Below are 24747 nucleotides of genomic sequence, written 5' to 3'. Positions count from 1 at the left end.
GCGATCATGAGCTGGAGACAACTCACAACGATTGTGACATTATATACACTGTCAGAAGCCCTCCAGATCATCCAAGAATGTTACACAAACATCCATTACAGGAAATACAAGGTCCTCTAAAAATTCATCATATATCTTCATATATATTTCCTATACATATTCATTTGACCTTTGTACAGAGTATTTACAACCTCATCAACAGTAGGTAACACATACATTGTATTTTTGATATCTTTCATGTCTAGACCACGAAAGTGTTACTGTCTGGAATAACAAAATAAAAAAAAAGGGGGGGGGGTTCTGATGCACAGAAGCTTCTAGCTAGCAGAAACATGATGTCTGTACAATCATCACACTTGAGAGTACAGAAACGAAGCCAACAGACAGCAAAAGGTCCATACACAGATGAAATTCAACTCTGCAAATTATCGAAACACTGCAGGAATGATGCATGGTTTGGTTATGAGACACGCAACAATGGGGTCAGTATAAGGTATTAGAGTTCATGATGCATAGATTTACATTTCCCCAACTTTGGGACATTCTTTTTTTTTTTTTTCCATGACAAATAAGATTGACATCGTCACCTATTGACACAAGGTGTACATGCATTAACCATTACACCTGTTATCAACCATACAGTAATTGTTTCTGTGAACCTTGGCACAATCATATACATGTACTTGCCTCTAATCAATTAAGGGCATTAATCAAAACAGGGCCAGTAATAAATACAAACTAATACCTTCCTTATCTTAGTATGCTAGATAGGCCTACACTTGTTTCTATTCAAAACTTTGTGTGTGTGTGTATGTGTGTGCGCGTGAGTGTGATGATGCCAGATAAAAGTATATGGTCCAATTAGATTATATTCATTGTTTCATGTATCACAAAAGCTGAAATTTCATATCAATTAATCATGGAGACATCAAGATGAACAGAAGTGGCAAAAAAAAAAAACCCAAAAAAACTTCACAGTAGTCTACAAATTAACCTACACTGATATATATTATATATACAACCAGTTTATGATCATTAAGTACATTATTCTAGGAGAAAGAGCCATAGTTTGAACCACGAAATTAAGATATTTTGAGGAATTTCAGCAAGTACATGACACGATGAAACCATAATGACATAATGGTAAAACATGTTCTTTAGACTGATATGTATGTGCTGCAAACAACTGACTAAAAAGAGGTAGAAATGGGTACCTGCCAACTCTACTGCTTCTGTCGGCAGAGTGCCGTTTCTGAGAGATTTCAAGCTAGCGCTGCTTGTGTAGGCAGCCTGGATTCTACCGCTTTCTCTAATGGAAATGTTGGCATGTATGGAAATGGAAACTAATCATTCAATAACTAATTTAGAAACTCAAACAGTAAATGTGTGCTTGTGAGATATTGTTGGGTTGAGTAATGGGAGTAGCTTTTGAAATTTATATTTAGACAGTTCATCCACTGGCAAACTAGCTGCGGTGATATATCTGGGAATGTCTAATACAAAAATGCCAGACATAGAGTTAAGTGCTTGGACAAGTGCAATACCAAAGAATAAATTTCTTTCTTCAACCTGCACGACATTAGACCAACATGTGGACCTCGGTCATAAGCCTGAAAGTACAGCAAATTGCAAATGTGAATTTGGTTTTAATAAGTGTCTCATGAGTTGAATTCTAATGAACAAAAACACACAAGGTTCAAATAAATTTACACAATATTGACTCATTTCACAGACTATCCTAATAACAAATGTTCAGGTTCAAAAACATAGGTGGGCCTGCTTTACAAGAAAGCCCATGGAATCTACATGTATATGGTAAGTTCACTCTACACAACAGTTTGTATATGATAGGTCCCTGCAATAATGAATAACACACATTTAAGCAATAAAACTGTAAAATAATAAGTCAACTGGCTGAAAAATGGAGAAATCAGATACCAATCAAAAGGTAGACAGTTTGATATCACAAATACCTCCTGTCTGACCTTCAAAGTTTAACTGCAATGTAATTTTTTTTTTACTTACAGTCTCTATGAAATAATAATTCCCCATATGGTATTTTCAAATGACCCCACTGTGCATTATGTCCAATGTCCTGCATATACACTTACATCCGCACAACGAAGGTAAACTTCTCAAGAATTCTCAAACCAGTCTTTACTTTCAGTCTCCTTGAAATAATAATTCCCCATAGGGTAATTTCAAATGACCCCACTGTGCATTAGATGTAAAATGTCCTGCATATATAAAAACATCTGCACAACGAAGGTGAACTTCTCAAGAATTCTCAAACCATTTTGGTGGTAGGTTTCAGAAAACATTTTGGGAGGCAATACTAGTCTATTCCAGAAATGAAAGGGAATACATGCATATTGTGTATCATTATGCATTCTACATGCTTAGCCTATCGGGGATGAGTTGATTTTGCTAAAACACACATTTCCTATAGACATCTGCTCAAGTATACTCATGACTTATCTTCCAACATGTTGAGAAACCTCGGTTTTCACTTGGTTGCAGGGACAGCCTCTGAGGAAATTGGTAAATTACTATTAGTGACAGTGTGCAGTAATGCAGAAGGAATAACACATGTTTAACCAAAGATATTACATAACTAGCAATATCATGGATGTCTTTGGCACATTACTTGCAAAATGGAAATTTGTCCACATACATATAAACAGCTGACAAAAGTATAGTAATTTTGTATTCCAAGGAACTGATTCTGCTTATCCACGGATGGTAATGTATCCCACTAAAATTCTAAAATGTTGTAATTTCTGTCAAAATCTTCAAATTTTTTCTACATGAGATACAAAATAAAAATGTTTAATCATTCCATAGATTCAATGAAACCATGATCAAATAGAGAAACTGACAGCTAGCATTCCATACAGAGATAGCAGAATCATTGGTGCCTAAGATAACTGAGAAATGCATTCATGCCCCACAGGAACATTAAAGAACACATCCTATATGCTACAAAATGTAAGAGCATGAACTCAAAAGATACAAATGCATATATGGTCAACAATGATAAAATATAGAGCATTTCTGACAGTTTTTTTTTCAAATATCTTCTGTAATGTAAGCACATCTGCCTTCATATACAATGATTTAACAACTATTTTATAATGCACGTCCCCCTATTCAACACACACACACACACACACATGTAGAGTGGCAATAACTAAATACAGTCATGTATCGCAGGTAACAAAAGACTAGACCGCTATGTAGCCCAAATAAATAGAAGAGTAGTAACAGATTACCACCTGACCTTGTTTTGTGATATATTTCAAACATTTCTACGGCATAAATCATGAGCTCATATTCCCACAATCAACTACAATGTAGCCTAAACTCAAATTTGTGCAGGAAAATACAAAATGGGTAATGCACTCATGTGCAGTAATGATGTAAGAGGGTTTACATCTACATTTAACCCTATATGTGCTTCGAGTGCCGAATGATAACAAAAAAACCCAATAGTTGTGCATAATGTCCGATGTCCCCGGTACAGAAAAGGCCAAGCTCACATAAAAGACTCCCTTTTTCATCATATTCTGTCATTTGATTAAAGAAGGAAGAAGAAACAATACTTTGCAAAGTGTTCACTATTCTTCCCTTCCTACAATAAAGTTTCTCTTCAAATATATTTCAATGACAGTATTTGGGGGAGAAAGAATGAATTGAGGATGGAAACTGAAATGCAATATTCACTTCACTCAGTGAATCAAGTCTAATATCTGTACTCACATATCCTCTGACATTTGACTACTTGCCTCGAAATCAGATAAGTTTTGAGTAACACCCCCCCCCCCACCAGCCAATGACATCACTTCGACTCTAAACACTGATTTCTAAGCACAATTGGCAAGCAAAGAGGTGATTGTACTACCTACGGATTGTAACCTTCAAATTTAACACCACACAACATCACTGAAGTAGAACATTTCCTACAAGAGCAAATTATAAAACATGATTACCAGATGATAAGAGCAAATTATACAACACAATTGCCAGTTTCATCACAGTAATTTATCTGTAAGGTAAAAAACAATAATTTCTTGCACTCTATGAAGATAGAGAACGAAACAGTGCTAAATAAGTTCATATGCTCCACCATTAAGTATTACAGAACTAAAGAAAAAAAAAAATACAGTGTGGTACATATCAAAATTATTTCAGCTCATCAAAATTAAATATCAAGGAAAATCCATAATCAAAAAACCAGCTCTAAAAGATCTAAGCCAGTACAATGAAAATAAAGAAGAGTTCCTACAAACAAGTAATAATATAACTCAGTGATAACTATCTGCCTACGTTAAAAAAAATTTAAAAAATGCACCCTCTCAGGCAAGCTTTTCTTATCAATAATTTCCATCTTAACCTGCTGCAGACTAGTCCTGTGTACTGTCAGGCTGGGGTGAATGGGAAATGCAGGTTACAGGAAAATCAGTCTGTCTTCACCAGGTTAATAGGCAGTATAAGATCAACTTGTAAGGGGTCAAAACTTTGCAATGCTGACAGACCACACTGTTCTTCTTCTTGTGTTGTTGTTTTTGTTTTTTTTTATTGAGGTGTACATATGAAGCAAGCACATGATCAGTAGGTATACATGCTCAAACAACTTCCAACATACTTTGGACCCAAGCACTTCGTATGTGTGTTGATGCATTTACGTTTATATACCATTGGACAGGGTGGCACTGGAAATAAAAATAGCAGACTTGTAGCAAGGCTACCAGAGAGAGAGAGAGAGAGAGAGAGAGAGAGAATAGCAGAACCTAATGTGACATAATGAAGTACTAAATGTTTAAATCAGTTCAATACAGAAGGGCTATTGCTTTTTTTTTTTTAATTCAAGCAAAATGTCCATACTGAGCACCTATCACCAATGACTTTAATTTATCAGCAACTATCTCCTACCTCCTTCCCTATAAGTACATAATCATTTGGCTGGAATCTATAAAAACATTTCAAACAAAAGTCATCTGTTTTATCAAAGTAAAAATGAATGTACATTTTTTTTAGTAGAGACATCAATAAAAATATGTTCCTCTTAGATTAAACAAAAAGAATCAGTATTACTGGTCTAATTTAGTATAGCACAAGTGAATTCAGTTACAAATTGTCATTTTAAGCAGATATCTCAACCCCTCCCCCCCAACCCCCACCTCTCTTTTAAATGTAAATGCGAAACAAAACCTCAGCAATTCATATCATTCAAATTTGGTGTTCTACCAACTCTCAGAGAATTTCCCAATCATGAGCGCTGCTGCCTGTCATGATTTCAAACATCACTTGGCGCCGCGGTGACAAACAATCCATGTCTAATCCATTGCTGACGACAAACATACATCAACTTCTATGAAAATATTCACATTAGCATGAGTTGACAATTGCATGTTTAGTAAACGAACACAAACATTCTGAATTTTGCAGCGTGCCAACAGAAGTTGAGTTTTTATAAATACTACAGCTAAGCTGATTATATGCATTGCTGACATACCGTTGAAATGCCTACCAAAACAAGGTTGACTGCAGTCGCTTTACTTAGAACATCTGAAGGACACAGAAGCTAGAGCTATGTGCATTATAATCTAATGCCCTGTGTGCCCTTAAACCCATTGAGGATATTGATCTATTTATGTTGGTCTATTTATAATATTCATGGTAAACAAGAAGCTACACTTTTTATAGCAAATGTTTGCATGCGTGTGATCTACATTAAGATTGGTACGAAAGGGATCACTGTGAGAGAATATATAAACAGGAATGTTACCATGTGGAGTGTCAAACAGTTACCATGTAACTTAACCATGTCGCTGTGCCTGTTTTGTATTTAGATTTCTTCAGCAAATGATTCCTTCAGATTGGGGACCAAGTTACATTGAAGACACTGACTTCCAAGCAAAACAAGGCTCACAAGTCAATTCAAACCACACACACACAAACACACAAATGCACAAAAATTCTTCTTTCATACCGGATGACTTTGGCTCATTGCGAAATAATGGGTGATTGCTACTCGGCGCCAAATCACCAGTTGCCGATTAGCCATTGTTTGAGAGAGATGACAGCCCATCGTCGAAACTGTCACAGGTAAATACATCTATTGGATGTGTTTACAGAACTCCTTATCTATAGACTGGCTCATTGGGCCAATACATCAACTGGAAACAAACGCCTCCTTGGATAAAGCTGTTATAGGAATGTCATCATTCACCCACCCTTGAGGGCGGCATTCATTGTGAGGATGCCACCATATAGCATATTGTACACATTGCAGACTCGGAGGTTACACATAATATTCAAGTTAGTCCGGAGGGGAAAAGTCTGAAGAGGATGAGGACGTTTCCTTCACTGTACTTTCCTCGCAATAACCTCGGCTGAGATGATACGTATTTTGGAGAATCACAAGCATAAACGAATCTTCTTTTAGGTGAGGCGTCACGGTCCTCCGTGCGGGAGTTGCTCACAACCAACTCTTGCTAGCTACAACCTTGCGGCGGGTTTCTCGTGATGAGTTCCACAGGATATGGACCTGCTACTCTACTCTCTCAGTGAAAGCCGAATGCTGTAGAAATTTTCATGGTTTTCATCTCTTTCCATTGTGCAGTCTGTATTTACCGTTCATCCGGACTTTCTATGATTGGATTGGAGAGAGAGAGGAATGAGGGAAGGCATTAGACATCCATGAGAAATTAAAAATAGAGCTCATGACTGGCACGAAGAATTGAGAAGCAACCACACACTTCTGGAAAAGAGTATAACGTATCAGGCATTCAAGCTTCACCCGATATAAAATGTTCTGTGTGCAGAACTTGGAAAATATTGTGTATTAAAGTTTTCAAAATATTGCATATTGCAATATTTTCCTGAATACCTAAGGAAGCTTTTTGACTGACTATTAAAGATGTTTACCATGCCTTTCTACAATTATGATCTAGTAGTTAAACACACACAGTTAGACAAGGTCAGACTATCAACAAAGTAGTAACAACTCTGGTATATTAGACGCAACTTTTGTATCACTATTTTTTAAGTGCATAAAAAAAAGATGGACATTGCACACAAAACTTACAAAAAAGATGGACAGAAGGACTGCACACAAAACTTATTTCTTGACAACACAGAATACCAGATACTTTGCTTGTGCATTAACAAATACATTTGCACCCTGATGACACACACACAAAAATAATACAAAATATTACTTCTAATTGTTTTTTTTTCCCCATGGATTTGGATCAATGGTACACTTGTTCTATGATCTGACAAAAGAAGAATTTAAATGCTGATTAAGATTTCTTGCATGTTGCAGAAGTGCAATGAGAAACGAGTAGATGGTAGGAAAATGTTGGTCAGGCATGACGGTGTGAGGTTAGTAATCAATCAGTCTGTTAAAGGAAGACAAATGCATTCATAGTGACAATATTAGTGTGACTTCTAGAATGAAGTGAGGTCAATCTTAATCCAGAATAAAATTGTGGTTGTTGACCCGTTGAGGACAAGTCCCAAGTATACTCGGGCAAGTGTCTGTTGGAAATGCGTATGTAGCAAAATCAGCCTGTCCTCAATTTGCATTCTGTAAAAGATGGCTTGTCCCCCCCCCCCCCTTTTTTTTTGCAGCAAAATAAACAAAACAATGTTGAATTTACAGCTTGAGTAAAATTACAAACATGATGTAGCTTGTATAAGAGGTCAACGCAAGATTTAACACCGTACATCTATAGCATCACTAATTTACTGCTTGGTTGCGTGATTGCAATGTCACTCATATGACACTTCTCACTTGTCTTGGTCATTGCAAAATAATCTATCATTTTCGAGAACATTTTTGTCTGATATGAACACATCCTTGTTATATTCTTCTCTTTCACTCATGGAAAGGATTGCAAACCTTGAGAATTTTGTGATTATGACTTTTCTTTATAGCATTAGTGACCTTCTTCACACTCGAACACAATCTATGATGTGCATTTGTGCAGCACTCTCTTGCACACTCTTGAAACACCTCTTGCCTCATCCACAGCAAAAGGGAAAATCCCTAACATGGATTAGGGGAATCCCGTACATTGAGGGCGCTCCACTGTCTACCTTGCACTGCATCCATAGACACGTCAAGACTTCCAAAGTGTGCAACAATCTCCTTACCTTCCTAAATCCCCCACTCTACTCCGAGCTGACCAGCAATCAGCTAGCCTCGTCAGATATAGAAGAAGTCTGCAGGACGACCCCAGTGCATGATGGGTAGTGAGTGGTAGGGGGTTTGGTGACATCATCATTTTATGAGGCATGTCGGGGGAGTTAATAGCATGGAAATGAGATGGAGAGTTAATGTGTGTTAGGGAGAGTAGAATGCATGAAAGGAGGACAAGATTCGGACTCATTTTCCTTTGTTATCTTCATGCTTTCTGTTCTAAGAAAACTGGAAGACATGTGACATGCAACCTGATCATTGAATTCCTTGATATAAATAAGTGAAAATCAAGAGACTTCAAAATTATGAAGTCGTGCATGGGTGCACTGTGGCATATAATGTTAGTAGTCCCCCATCTGTACTACACATATAGTAGAAGATTCGTATAAAATAAGTTTTACTCTTTATACCTCAGTAGTGGGCGACCAGACCTTGGCTAAAAAAATGTTAAACAAATGAATGCATACATCTTGCTTGTCTTATGTGGGCTACTAATTGCTTTCAGGCCCAAAGTTGACTGATATTCTGGTGAAAATAGTTTGGAAACTAGAAATGTTGCTATGGTGACTGGTATGCCTCCGCCATAATGCATGATTCTCCTAATAGGTCTATAGTACATGTGGATAATGTGTGATTACATTTTCACAAAACTGGCAGAATATCAAAATGACATGTTTGTCACAAAAGTGTTGAATGTTCACCTTCCTTGACATAGGTTTAATTGGACGAATAGGAGAGCACGTATTTGGGGATTGAAGGACTTTAACTTGACTTTGACCCTTTCATAAGTTTATGCCTTGAGTAAGTTTCAAGGTATGGAGAAAAAATGCAATTTCTGTATTGAATAGTAAATTGTTACCATTTTCATCCGGCCATTGACCCTAAACCTCATAAGAGAATTACTGTCAGGCAGAACATGCATAAATATGTACTAAGTTTCATGATAACTTGAGCCACTTCCGAGATATGGAGGAAGAAGTAAGTTCAGCACTTTCACTTGATCTTTGACCTTTTGACCTTTTTGGCAAAAAACAAAAAACAAAAACAAAAACAAAACTTTCTAGAGAATCACTATCAGGTTAAAAATGCATACACCAAGTTAAAAAAAAAAAATCCTGCTGGCACTGCACAAATATGAGGGAAATAGTAAAATTTTGAAGTGTTGCCCTTGACCTTTGACCCCTGACCTTTGATCCCATGAACCCCAAATTCCCTAGCTAATCACTGCCGGTCAGTACATGCATATATACTATGTTCCATGAAGATACCTTGAACTATTTCCAAGATACGGAGAAAAAAGTTAAATTTCACATCTTTTACTTGACCTTTTGACCTTTGACCTTTGACCGCATGATCCCAACCTTTCACTAGAGAATCTTGATTGAGTAATACATGTATACACTAAGTTTCAAGAAAATATCTTCAGGCATGGCATAGATATGGGGGAAATAGTAAAATTTTAAGCATTTGACCTTGACCTTTTGACCTTGAGCATGTGCACCCAAAAGTTGATAGGCACAACTTCACCCCCTAATACACATACATGCCAAGTTTCATTAGGATACCTCAAAAGGTTTTGGTAGTTACCCTGTCCACAAAATTCATTACGGACGGACGGAAGGACGGACGGACGGACAACCCAAAAACATAATGCCTCCGGCACCACTTCGTGGCGGTGGCATAAAAAAAGCATTTCAGCAAACTATAACAATGTATAACAGACAAAAATATACATTGTGCCATCAAGAAAATTAAATGATTAGTTCCTTAACAGGGAACTTTAACCCTATTCTAACTGGGCTATTTGAGACCATGTTTTTACTGGGGGGGGGGGTCAATTTGACCCCCCCTTCAGATCTCGGCCGCCGATCGCGCGATCGCCGCAAAATTTTGCCTGAACATAGAGCCGGATGTCAACTACAAGATTACAAAAGTTTTGATTTCATATTTTTTGATAAATTAATTATGCAAATTAACGCATGAAATCATATTTTCACCTATAACTCCATCAAAAAGACTGAATCATTATTAAATTTTTGTGTCAGAGTTCCTCAAGACACATCAAACAATTTTCTTGTAAAAAAATAGTGCAATCAAAATCATTTTCTTTTGTTTTTTATTGTTTTGTTAATTTCTTATGTATTTTATTGTTTTTTTGATCTTTTGTTTTCTATTGTTTTTTTGCCAAAATTTGTTGGAGGCACTTTTTCAAGCTTATCTACATTAGAATTGATTCATTTCAATGGTTAAAAGTTGAAATAATCTAATTTATATCAATTAAACAAAAAACCACAGTTTGCATTGGATTTGCACATGAAATCATGAATTTGAGCAGTTTTCAGGTTGACATGCATATGCAAAACATTGCATAACTTCAGAACGGTGTACCCGGACGTCGCAAATTTGGTCTCAAAATATGCGGGTGACTCAAATGAAAAAAGTCATGAAACGACGCGGAATCGTGGCACGAAACGTCGAGGGGGGGGGGGGTCAATTTGACCCCCCCCCCAGTTAGAATAGGGTTAATTCTACATTGTAGATCAGTACATCTTGATATAAACACCTTTCCAGACTTGCCTTCTAATGGGAAATATTATGTTTATCGTAGCCCTAAAGGACAGATAAGGATAAGTGGTCAGAAAATTAAGTAAAATGGACAAATATTCCCAATCATGCTATTAAGTAACCTACAGGAGGGGGTTAATTGTTATTATACTGTAGTACATGATGTGCATACTTCCATACATACAACTGTATCTACATGTATGATAATAATTACATCACGTCTATCTGACATGAAGCTGCATTATCAAATCATAGATTTTCAACCTGAGCTATATGGATAGCTGTCTTTATATTACAGAAAAATCCACCGTTCACAATTACTGCAATTATTAATATTTGGTTGTGAGGGTAAAAGACAACATGCACTATATACAGGAAGCATGCTACAGTTAACCTCATGCATGAACGAGTGTTAGCACTGATGTGTTCTCAGACTTGTGCTCTTGTTACATCCAGTTTTTTCCCACTTTGTTTCAATGCTCCTCCTAATATACAGTGAATTTGAGGGCACTGTCTCGAAGAATATCAGCTGTAACTTACGCAAACAACCTCTTTGCATCGCTTACTGCTAGTGTATACAGACATAGTATTACCAGACAACCTGGCAATTCCGGACGTGTACATCTCTGCATAATAACGACATTCATTTGCCTTACAGAGCATTGTATGGGCTGAAATCGCCAAAATGTGACACAAAAGTGTAGAAATGCTAAGAAATTCACATTTCACCTAAGATATAGAAGAAGATGTCAGTTTATCACAAATTTTATTGTGTACATTGTTTAAAGTTAGACCTTTTACCGTACCATACGAAAGTTGAGCCTCATTTGCTTGTCTTTCTCTTTGCCACCCAATCGGTACAAATGTGTGCAATGAATCATGGGACTATGAATAGTGATTCTCGTCCATGAATAAGATGTGAAAGATGTTGATTATTTCATTACGAAAATCGTGTCCAAAATGAGATTTTGCACCGCGCCAAAGGACAACTTTTTGTAGAAGGGTTAACTTGAAATATATTTTCCAAAAATCTGAGTGAACATTTTCAAAATTCGTAATTTTCAGGACTTTGTGAAAAACTATTGTTATTTTTGCTTGAAATTTCATCCTCTGAGTACGGGATTCAGGGTGAAAAAAAAGAAGAAGAAAAAGAAGCATTCGGTAATACAATACACTCTCCTACCAAAGTAAAACCAAACATATGTGCAGAACTGTAGAATTTGATTTATACATCCTAGTGGTTATTTTTCCACTATGAGCCAACACCTCTAACATTTATGATGCAAAAAATACCATTTTTATTCAACAGCGTATTGGGGAAGAAAATACAATTTTTTTTTTTTTTTCAAATAAACATTTTTCCCATTTGGAGTAGGTCCCCATGCCTCTATTGAGATTTGAAGTTACCAGAATGCAGAGAGAGAGAGAGAGAGAGAAAGAAAGAGAGAGAGAGAGAGAGAGAGAGATATGTAAACTTTTAACTCTTTATGTGCCATGGTGGAAACCCCATGTGTGCCACATTATTCTGAGATGCCAACAAAGTCATGTCTTGGGGAAAACACTCCGTTTTTCAAATCTATGCAACTTTTATAGATTTTTCTTACCCTGGACATGTAGTGAGCAGAGTAGTAGGGAAAATGCCACACTTTGCTTTGATGCAAATAGTACGACAAAGCTAAGATTTTTGTTTTCTTTCAAATGACCAGCAGGTATACATTATAGCAGAGGCATGACTTTTGCACACAAAAAAGATGACAGAAACCTAGAATTTATCGCAAATCCAGTAGGGAACACTGCTTGATAGTCAGTCACCACATAATATGCAAGCTACTCCTGTGACAGGGACAGAATCACAAGAAACGCTTTCATTGTACTGTGGCATTTGGCAATTCATCGATCGGTTTGGAGGTTTGTACATATGTGATCAGAATACATGTATGTGAACTTTTCACACTGTCGACTGAGTTGGGCTTGTAAATGTGGCCCAAAAAGAGTTGAGAGTCCAAAATCAGAGTTCAAAGGTGAACCCTTTGTCTGAGTTAAGTGATTGCAGAAACTATTCCTCCATGTCCTATTAACCCGTTCCATACTGAATTCTGAAATGCCCAATAGACTTAATACACAGGCCACCAGGTTCCCGCACAGATCGGGTTTACTTCATGTCTGGTATGGGTAATTGTAAGACCACAACCAAGAAACCAAGAAACCACTAGGGGTCCTCATCCAGAAAATAGCCCCTTCTGCCAATCTACCAATATTATGTCCCCAGACAGAGAATCAACAGGAAAGTGGCAGTACTATCAGGGATATTGCATTTGGTTAAGGCATGCATATGTGGACCGCCTGACTCAATATCCACAAAAAGTTGATCAAAATGAATTTTCTGTTTTCTACATAGATTTAAAGAGTAATCTCTAAGCTTTAAAATAATCTATATATCTTGTTCAAATTAGACCAAAATAACCCATTCAAACAGAGATTTGAAATAAGAGATATTTGGGAGGTGCAGTTTCATACAAAAGGTAAGAAAAAAAAAGGAGGATTTAAAGATTAGGGTCACTCAGGCACGCTGTGCAGAATTATCAATGAAAATCACAATGAAAGGAGTGCCTATTCGGAAACAAAAAAGAATTATAGCCCCCCCCCCCCCCCCCAAAAAAAAAAAAAAGGCTTATCTTTCAATTTTGGCCTTATTTTTAGCCATCAAATTTTAACAGCAGGTAGAAAAGAGATTACTCTTCCAGGTAAGATAAACTTTCATAAAAGTCAGGCGGTCACATATGGCTGCATTTTGCCCCACATAAAAGAGAAGAATGTAAAATCCATCTCTATACCACCTCATAATAGTCCCACACACTGAGCTGATTGATGGGTATATACACGGCTAAACAATGTCCAAACAAAAAAAGAAACAGGTTTTGGTAAATATATACAATATCATCCACAATAAATCACTTGCTTGAAGCTATATTCATATATATACATACGTATACATTGCATATATTTTTCTCTTCTCTAAACAAACTGCTAGAGTAAAAGAAAATGAGTACATAGATGGCTGAACGAACAGAGTTGGATTCTGTCATTCACATTTGAACTGGCATTTCATCATCATACAAGGATGCCCAGAAACCCTTGGCAGTCAAGGTATTCAAATTAAATGCAAAATAAGAATAAATAATATATGAGAAAGCAAAGATGAGATGAAGAACTAAAAATAATAGATAACTCATGATTTAGATATTTTTGCTGAGGACTTAATAATTGGATTAAAGCATAAAGCAAAAGAATCAAGTGTGTGTCTACTTGATTGCTCTGTTTTCTCTAAAGTATTGGCGGCAATCTGCTTTGAATATCATTTCTGAATATTTCCAATATCACCTGGGATTATGTTTTAAGAGTAATGTTAGCATACAAAGTTTTGTTTTTATTATTATTTCATTCTTTCGGTATGCACACAGATTGATGTATTGTGGTTTGGACACATATTTGATAATGCATGAGCACAGGCTCACATATGTGAAGTGTGTTATTACCTTTTTGGTTTTTACATAGATATAGAAATGTAGACATAATATTCCTCTAATTAGTTTTGACCACAGATACGCCAGTGTATACTTGTTTAAACACTTCTGTTGAAGTATTGAGAATGAATCCACAGAGGATATGATGCCGAGTGTAAAATACTTGTTGTTCAACCCAGGCAATATACTGAAACATGATGCAATATGGTGAGGGGAGAGTGCAAATAACATGAACTTACGATGTGTGCACTATAAATCATATAATTATGCGTACATGCCAACAGAGCGAATTCATCAAAATGCAAGATAAAACAACAGGCAGGCTCACATGTGAAAGTAAACAAAACTAAATGCACAAAATCATATCTTAATAAGTCCACAGTGACAGTCAAATCAGGCAATTCATGTGTTATGTTCTGGTAAAATTTACAGAAAATGTATCATGTGTGAATAGTTTGAATGATTAAATTGAAAAATTGAATGGGAATTGGTCATAACTTTCTGAACAAAGGTTCCAACTACGGACTATTTTTAGACCACTAACATTCCTAATAATTTGGGGTATTCTAGCTTATTGACAGATTATCAATATAATTTGTTTTGTTTTATCTTTTTTCTGCTGCATTTTATGCAGCTGCATAAGTTATCTAATGTGCCTCCAACAACAGAAAAGGTACATCGATAATGAAATCAACTGAAATCACCCCCCCCCCATTAATTTTCTTAGTGTAATCATAGCCTGGCAATGAAGCGAAGACATTTCATCTTATAGAGCTCATCAAATCATGAAAATTTATGTTCTGTGTTTTACAATTCTCATACATGAAGAAATGGGAACTGTTAAATGTCAATTATTGTTAAAATTACCCTATACCTTGATAATCATCAAAAGAAAAAAACCCCCATAAGAATCATCATCCAGTTCTCACATTAAGAATTCCCCCCCCCCCATTTCTCTTCTGTAAAATTGCTGTCACATAGTGGACTTTAAATGAAAGGCAAAGAGTAGCAATCCTGTTAGCAAACCTTCCCAGGAAACATAAAGCTACATGTATATCAGTTTTGGAATGTTATTCGGCATCAGTGTGCATAACATAATTGTCCTTTGTTTACCATTCTACGTCACACAAGGATTTCAGATATCCTTGATATCGTTTCTAAAATGAATCATAGTGAAATGCCTACAAAAATACAAACAGCTAGTAATTTTCTGTACATGACCATAAGGCACTGCTAAATATCAAAGAACACGCCATTAAAATGAACGTGAAAGATAACTTTTTCTGATTTTGACACTTTAAGATAAAACACTAGCAAGAGGCGAATTTAGCAACCATGAACATTACTCCAAACAGGTCTTCATCAGATTTGCAATTTTGCCTTTTACTTTGTTCTGAGAAATCATTGTTGTACCTGGGTTACCCATTTAAGTCCAAGGTGTCGCATTAGGTAAGTTGTGAATGTTCTTTGTTTGTGTAATGGAACAAGCTTTGCATTTTGTTTCTGCTAAGATTCACATTCAACTCGGCTTCACCTTCTTGAAGAGAGCATCTCATCTCCAAACATGTGCAAATTTTTATATCATCACACTCATGACTATTCACTGTTTTTACATAGAATTTTGAAGTAGTTTTACATATTTACCTCACTGTGATATTGGGAAGGTTTGCCAACAAGGATGACTACTTTTTGCGGGAGAACATGACAAACAAAAATATGAAAGCAAAAATATGGAATGAAAACAAAAACATAACACGAAATCAAAGGATAAACCGAAACGAAAAGCATGCAAACCTTGACTGCTAAGGGAGTGGTTAGAGCGAGATATTCTGGAGGCAAGCATCTCCAAGTAGCTGGCAGGCACCCAGCCCTGTTCTCTGGTGGTGTGCTTACGCACCAGCCACCAGCCTGCCGTACCGACCTTCTCGACGTCGACGACCTCGCCCTCCTGAACGGCCAGCTCTCCGGGCTCCACCACGTTATACTCGGCTAACACCACATACTGGTTCATGTCCACAGGCTGGAGGGGTGGGGGAGGGGAGGGGAAACATGGGGGGGGGGAGAGAGTCACACATCAATGACTTTCAAACTACATCAGCAGTGATAAGCCCAAACTCAAATTCAAAATGTTGCACGTTTGTATTACTTTAAACAAAGACCTAATCTCAGAATAAGTTGGTAAACATTAGGATTATCATATTTTTTCATTCAAACAATTCAGAAGAGAGTAATTATTTACAGAAATAATATCTGATCTATTCATTTCTAATGAAAATATCCTTGTCAAATAATTTTATTCCATACTTTGCATTTGAAATGACCATGGGGAGGATTTCATAGAGTAGTGTACTTAAACATTGTTTGCATGCTTATGTTGGGCCAGCTCCAATACGTATAACAGCCTCCTAAACATCACAATTCTCTACTTTTTCTGATTTAGAAGATTTTTATAAGACTGCCACAACATGTCATTTCACAGAGTCAAAGAAAACAATATGTTGACATGGATTTACAAGGTACCTACAATTATGTTGGTGAGAATATCAAAAGAACAAAGACAATGTATGCTACTTAATAATTCATGACATCGATTTGACACTAATCTAATTTCATTGCACTTTCAGTTAAAGTCTTGTGAAATATTAAAAGGTCAGCTGGCACTTATGGTCTCAGCGGGGAAGTATTTCCCATCTAGATGCTGACTGACATGGCTGCACTCTACTCAACCATATCAAATCATTGGTAAATCTGCTGAGAACGAGTCCTGAGTATGCGTGGGCAAGTGTCTATGGGAAATGCGTGTTGTAGCAAAATCAGCCCCTCCTCAACTGGTTAAACAGTAGGCCTAGGTAGCATATAAGACAGACGTCTTCTGAAGAAAGGGCTAAAATCTGGTCTTGAGCAAACAAGTAGTTCAGAGACTGCTCTCGTAAGAGTCCCTGGACCTAATCTAGCTGGATACTGCTCTTGGATCCAGTCCTGGATCAAAGTCCAGCCACAGGCTGCTCACATTCCAGGTCCTGGGCCTGGACCAGGCAGAGGCTGCTCTTGTATCTTGTCCTGGACCTACAAAATATAGCCCAGCCAGAGACTACTCTGGTAATTGGTCCATGACTTATTCCCGCTAGAGACTACTTTCATTCACGGTTGGAATTGAACTGAGTCTAGCAAGAGACGGCTGTTATATCTGGTCCTGGGCCTAGTCCAGCTAGAGACTGCTCTTATTTAAGGTGCTTGACCTAGTCCAGTAATAGACTGCCCTTACTCAAGGTCCTGGACCTAGTCTATTCACAGACTGCTCGTATTCAAGGTACTGGACCTAGTCCAGTCACAGACTGCTCTTATTCAAGGTCCTGGACTTAGTCTAGTCACAGACTGCTCATATTCAAGGTCCTGGACCACAGAATGCTCTTATTCAAAGTCCTGGACTTAGTCCAGTCACAGACTGCTCTTATTCAAGGTCCTGGACTTAGTCTAGTCACAGACTGCTCATATTCAAGGTCCTTGACCACAGAATGCTCTTATTCAAAGTCCTGGACTTAGTCCAGTCACAGACTGCTCTTATTTAAGGCCCTAAACCTAGTCTATTCAGAGACCGCTCTTATTCAAGGTTCTGGACCTGGTCCAGTCACAGACTGCTCTTATTCAATGTCCTGGACCTAGTCCAGTCACAGACTGCTCTTATTCAAGGTCCTGGACTTAGTCTAGTCACAGACTGCTCATATTCAAGGTCCTGGACCACAGAATGCTCTTAGTCAAAGTCCTGGACTTAGTCCAGTCACAGACTGCTCTTATTCAAGGTCCTGGACCTGGTCCAGTCACAGACTGCTCTCGTACCTCCGACATGACGTCTCTGTCCAGAAGCTCATCCTCAGAGTCTGTGAAATCCCCGCTGGCCCAGTCCTCCGAGTATTCCTCCTCATTCTCCATAGAGGGATCACTGGTTAGCGAAGGGTTGGCACTACCAGCAGACGATGAATCACTTGTTGGGGAGGGCAGGTGTAGGCCATTGTTGTTGGCTGCATTGGTATTCGCCTCCAAGTGGCTGTTTTCTATGACAGGTTTCTGTGAGGCTGAAATTTTTCTCCCTTTAAGGGATAAGAAAAAAAAAAATAAGTAATAACGACCGAAATGTGTAAAACAAACTAAATTTAGCATTCATTTGGGAACATTAAGAGTAGCATTCATATAAAAAATAGTGAAGATATTTTTGAGAGATTGGACATTCAAGTATGTGGGCATTACTGGAAAATGATCGTTTTCTCCATTGTTAGGCATATATGGTGAACACATCAATTTCTGCAGTACATTAATTTTCACGCAATTCACGCTACTTTTGGCTATTGCAAATTTTAAACCCCACGAAACCATCTTCAAAATTTTCTCTGCACATATTGAATGGGTCGACAATCGTACAGCCCAAATTCAAGAACCCGCAAATATATTTTTGAGGGCCTTAGTGCGAAAAATAAATCGGGCGAAGATAGGGACGCTTCCAGTATATGAAAGTCAGGTTTAGAAAGGTGTGGAGTTTACTATATTGTTGCTTTCCACTGATCTCATGGTAATGGTCATATATTTTTCTAATGGTTGACAAACGGCATCCCAAATAATGTTGTAAATTACAGAAGCATGTTTCCTAGTTTGAATCCCAGGGTGAGCTCACCAGACAAGGTGCAGTAAGCGAGAGTCAATGGGTTAAAAAAAAAGTGAGTTCTTACCTGTCTGTTCTCTGATTGCTAATAAAGCTTGTCTGACTGCCTTGATCCACGCAATCTTGTCTCCTTCTGACGGAGCCTACAAACAAATCCATCAAGGGACATAAACAAAAAAGCACAAAAATTATTGCTGTACTGCTCTGGTTCATAGAAAAACATCAATTTGATACCCACATGAACACAAGCCCCTACATGAGTTGTGAAGCATGCAAAGTGTAAATTCTATTCAATACCTCCGTACAGAATTTCAAGGTAAAGCAATTATCACAATATACACATTTTTTTTCCACCTCCTGACATCAGATAACCTTATCTTGGTTTCAGTACATGAATCTTTTCATTCTTGTGTTTTGGTAACCTGTGTAAACACGTTAGCTGCCAGGATTCTTACTTGTGACCTTGTGACAATGACATACAAAATTTGCATGGATATTGGTCATCATGCAGTTTGGATCCAGGATTGTCCCCAATGATGGAAGCAGCTGGATTTTTAACTTTTTTATTTTTTGAATACCTCACTCTAACAGCAGCCTTTGTCACACCTTCTCGCCATCTTATCCAATTTGGGGCAGCCTCCCTCCTCAGGCCACACTTTTCCCAAGCTCTTCCTCCACCTTTCTCTTCCACATTATCTTCTGTTGTTCTTGCTTTCATAGCGCACTCACTTTAACCTCAAACACTTTCCTCATAACACAATCATCACCCTTCCTCAACACATGCCTATACCACTGCACTTCACTCACCCTTGCCAGCTGTTCTACTGATTCCTTCAACCCTGGCATCATTCTTTGTTTTACCCATCAGTTCAGTTTCATCACCAACATCATTCTCACTGAGGTGTGAGTTTTCTTCTATATGTCTCCCTCTACGAATGCAATTTCTCAGATCGCAACTGCTGATCTGTAATCTAACAAACTTGTCGGAAAAAGGAACCACGGGACTTAAACCTCTCATCTAGGTCCCCCTACTGCTTTCCAGGCTGTGGCACTACCACTAGGCTATCCCTTCTTGTCAGCTGTGACACAAAGAACTTGGAACAAATACCCAAGCTCAGAAATTCCGACATTGTTTTGTTAAGCAGTCCAAGACAGACAAGACATTAATACATTAATGCCTTCCTCCTCTGCTTAATAATCTCTTGCCATCATTTTCACTATTGCTCTATTCTTAGACCTTCTCAAATATAATAATGATAATAATAGAGAGACTCTTATAAAGCGCTCATTCAACCTAAAAAGATACTCATGGCGCTATAGAACAGCTAGAGTACATAATGTATCACATCACAACAGTATCACAGAAGATAATAAGAACAATAAACAAACAAACAATATACATACAGGTAAACAATATGATGCAATCTCATATCACAATACTGTCTCCTCCCTTTTCAAACTATTTGAATTTATTTCCTGTTCCTATCTTCTTCTTTCTTAATGATTTACGGACATGGTATGATAACTTACTTGTATTGTTGTGTCATATTATATCCTTTATTTTTAGTTTTCATGCTTTTGGACAATGAATTTATTTCCCCACTTCTACATTTTAACTTCCTTGCCCGCTCTTCTCCATCTTGCCTTATTCAATCCTACACATACAAATCTCATTTCCTCTTGTGCATTACTCTCACCTATCCCATTACTGATGTTCAGGTCTGATGTGAATTAATTTCACATATTTTATTCTCATGTAGGCTTTTATTATCAGACTCAGTGTTATTTTAATTTCATCTACGAGAGTGATGTAAAGCAACTGTATCAGCCTTCGAGCTGCTGGATTGTTATTTTATATTTGCACAATAAACCCTATTGAATTGAATTGAATTGATGCAAGTTACAGACAATCACTTACCTGAAGGATGTACACTTCCACTCTGCCTCCAAGCCATAACTCAAACTTCTTCTTGTCACCCTTTACATGCTCTGTTAATCCCAAGGTGGTGGTCTGATGGAAATAAAACAAATAACAACAAACACAAAAACAATAGTGGCATTAATCTTCCTGCTAAACTGACAATGAAATATCTTAACTTGATGAAGACAAGTCCTGAGTATACTCGGGCAAGTGTCTACGAGAAATGTGTGTTGTAGCAAAATCAGCCAGTCCTCAGCAGGTTAATGTTGTAAGCAAGTAGTACAGGAAGATGAGTTTTATTAAAGAAATCAGAATAAAGAACCCAAGCATTTGACAGAGTTTGAGAATTGGTTTCATGCATAAACCCAACTAAAGCATCCTTGACACACTGTACTTCATCACTATAAACAAATCTTGAATCAATTATGAGATCCACGGGTGGACAACCACAATTTCTAGGTATAAAGCAAGAAAAAGATTTTCAACTCTCAAAACAGAAAGATCCTAAAGCTAAGTAGATTTGGCAGAGGAAAACAGCTGTATCATGCCAAGGACATAACAAGACAAGATATAATGTCATAATGAAGGGTGACACAATTAATTATTATCATTATCATTATTTGTTTGGCAATTCTACATACAATACAAACGGACATAGAATACAAACAGAAAATCGTATTACATGATATAAAGATTGTGGTGATTCCAGGTGCATGCCCTGGTGTTGAATGACTATCACTGAAGTACAGTGCTGAGGAAAGAAAAAAAATACTGAAACTTTTCACATACTGCAATACTGTTTTTGTAGGCGTAGAACGTCTTGTCACGGATGTCCCCTCTCCTCTTGCAGAAGAGAACGGCCTTCTCGTAGAGGAAGACATGGCGCTGCATACGCTTCTGCCGGATGTCTTTCAGGTTGTGTCGGCTCTTGTGCTCCGTCCACATGTGGAGGGGACCCTGCATCATTAGCTTGCCAAGGTCTGACAGCTTACCCTGGATACAGGAGGAGGGATGTGAGAGGAAGGGAGGGATGGAGAGGGGGAAGGAGGGGGCGGGACGGGGAGGAGGAGGGAAGGAGGGGGAAGGAGGAGAGGAGGTGGTAAGGAGAGAAGCGGGAAGGGGACAAGAGGGAGATGGAGGGGAGAAGGAGGGGGTAAGAAGGGAGTAAGAAGGGGAGAAAGGGGGGCAGGAGAGGAGGAGGAGGGGAGGAGGGGATGGAGGGGAGGAAAGGAGTAGGAGGGGATAGAGGGAAGCAGGAGGGGAGGATGGGATGGAGGGGGAGAAGGAGGAGGAGGAGGAGGAGGAGGAGGGGGAGGAGGGGAGAAGGAGGGGATGGAGGGGGGCAGGAGGAAGAGATGGACAGAAGAAAAATTCATTGAGAGGAACAGAAAATGAGGATAAGACGGGAAAACCTACATTAGCATCCAAACCGCCCTAAACTGCCTGTCTTATTACTCCCTAAAATCCCCGAAACTGCCCGTCTGCTTTTTACCATTTTATGCTGTACCATTTTCCTTGATGTCATATGGAATATATAATTACGTAATATGAAAGAGGTTAAAGGTCAACAAAAGTATGCCAGAATTACTTCTGTGACACGCCAGTCTCTTGGTAAAGTCTAAATACGCTTTCAAATAGACATAACTTATATTAGACCAAAATAAACATGCAGTGAGCTATTTTTCATAATTCAGAAAGTTGTCAAAATGGGAGCAATATTGCTGTACCTTCTGGGGAACAATAGCCCATTATGAATGGAATCTTCAGTAATTGCTAAAGGGTTAAGGGCAATGTGTCAATCAGTTGCAATAAAAGAAAACTCAATGCAAGGACCATCAATTCAATAATTCTACTTACATCGTAACCTGTGATAGCCACTTGATGCATGGAGTCATTGACGTATTTGAGTACTGTTAGCATGCAGTCCAGTGCAGCTTGCAAGTCTTCCGCTCCTTTTTCTAATGATGAGTATCTCAACATCTCCTGTACACAGGCAAGACACCAGAAAGATAGTGTGGATGAAATGCTGTAGCTGCTCCACAAAATATCAGATTCAGCTAAACATACAACTGTAGGAACATGGTAAATATCTTGCCACCTTTGATTGTTGCAGTAGGCATTCATGTACATTCAAAATAACTGCAAACAACAACACAATAATACACTCATTCCACAGTACAAATATATGCAAGAATATATACCTCACTTCAGAAACATATATTTTGCACTTGAACACATTTATTTCTAGAAAGCTGAACTCCTTGCATTGTCTTTTATTCTCCTTTGAGTACCAGTAATTGATTTTTTTTCTTTCTTTTTTTTTTTTTTTACATAATCTTACACATAGAAAATTATTATTGTAAAAAATTTGATAAAAATTTATCTCTAAAAACATTTATGGTAACAAACATCATGATGACTGAAAATAGGACTCGAGGAAAAATTTCAAAGAATACAATGACTTGCACTGTTCTACTAAGTTTCAGCATTCGTTTGTTTCCTCGTTTGTTTCAGCGTTTGTCTTTTCAAGAATACCTTTAGAAGAAGCTGATACTTGGTTATCCTTTGGACTGGTTTCAGGAGGTATGCACTGAGGGGCAACTTGTGACCCAGCAGCTTCTGACATTCCTGGGAAAAGGAAATGAGACACAACAGACAGACAGAGACAGACAGACAGACAGACAGACAGAAAGACAGACAGAGAAAGAAAGACAGACAAAGAGAGAAAGAGAGAGAGAGAGAGATAGGAATGAGAGAGACATGATAGAGGAGAAATAGAAGGAGCCACTCAGAAGTAAACAGACGGACAGAGCAAGGGAAAGAAAGATAAAAGATATGTAGACATAATAGAGGAGATATATACAGAGAGAGATTAATAGATTGACAAATATGAAAATATATATATAGATAGATAGATAGATAGATAGATAGGTAGATAGATAAATAGATAGATAAATAGATAGATAGATAGATTGATATATAGGTAGATAGATAAGTAGATAGACAGACAGACAGACAGATAGATATGCACAGAGAGAGACAGAGAAAGTGGAGTCACGTCATAGACAACAGAGAGATGGAGATGAGAGAGAGAAAAAAAAAATAAACTTGCCATTAATGGAAGCATACTCATCACAAAGGGAACAAACAGGTTTATTAAAACAATTAGATTGATCAACAGCACATGTTTTGACATCCAGTTTTTACATGTAACAACTACTTTGACAAGGTAATATCACAGAGACTATTTTTTTTAAGGATATTTCAAAGCAACGGTAGAATTTTAACAAATTTCATGTGAGAAGTGACTTACTTGAAAGAAAGTGTTGTTCTGCCCACATTCTCTCCTGAGAAGCTCTGATCTGGGCTTGTTTTGGCAATAGATGCTGTACAGACTGTCCAATTCATCTTTCTGATAGGGTGAAACAGAAAGTGAATGAAAGAAAAAACATAAGTCATCAAAATTTGTCCATTATAAGTACAATTATAATGATAGTTAGTCTCATTCTAGTACAAGACATCTTTTATGGAGATCAATTCTTTACCATAATTTTCACTGTAATCTACATACATATATGAACAAGAAGTGCACAGAAACAATTTCAATCAAATTTGTTCTAAAATCCAGGGGTACTGCACATATTTCTCATCATGTTTCACTTTCACACCAAGAAGAGCAAAATCTGCTGAACATGCCATGATCACATACTTGTCAACCTTAAAAACTAAGAAAATGGGACAATTTGGAGTACCGGTATTATCTTCAACAAGTTGAGGACAAGTCGCGAGTATACTCGGGCAGGTGTCTATGGGAAATGTGTGTTGTGGCAAAATCAAACTGTCCTCAATGGGTTAAGAAACAGGGACACTCTTG

At 37.7% G+C, this 24747-nt stretch overlaps 1 protein-coding gene across 1 annotated transcript in view; it reads right to left on the bottom strand.

Annotated features, from left to right (window-relative positions):
- Positions 1-6632: 6632 nt before the first annotated feature.
- LOC140244762 (guanine nucleotide exchange factor DBS-like) overlaps positions 6633-24747 on the bottom strand; it is a 151025-nt gene continuing 132910 nt past the window's right edge. Inside the window, exons 20-28 of the mRNA XM_072324381.1 lie at positions 24187-24285; positions 23409-23501; positions 22731-22856; positions 21663-21866; positions 20871-20963; positions 19020-19095; positions 18136-18386; positions 16093-16318; positions 6633-6652 (exon numbers count right to left, since the gene is read on the bottom strand). Of these exons, the coding sequence (XP_072180482.1) occupies positions 6633-6652; positions 16093-16318; positions 18136-18386; positions 19020-19095; positions 20871-20963; positions 21663-21866; positions 22731-22856; positions 23409-23501; positions 24187-24285 (1188 nt within the window). The remainder of the gene's footprint in view (positions 6653-16092; positions 16319-18135; positions 18387-19019; positions 19096-20870; positions 20964-21662; positions 21867-22730; positions 22857-23408; positions 23502-24186; positions 24286-24747) is intronic.

The sequence above is a fragment of the Diadema setosum genome, chromosome 21 (genome assembly GCF_964275005.1).
Source record: "Diadema setosum chromosome 21, eeDiaSeto1, whole genome shotgun sequence".
Lineage (NCBI taxonomy): Eukaryota > Metazoa > Echinodermata > Echinoidea > Diadematoida > Diadematidae > Diadema > Diadema setosum.
This window is presented reverse-complemented; position numbering and strand designations above follow the sequence as displayed.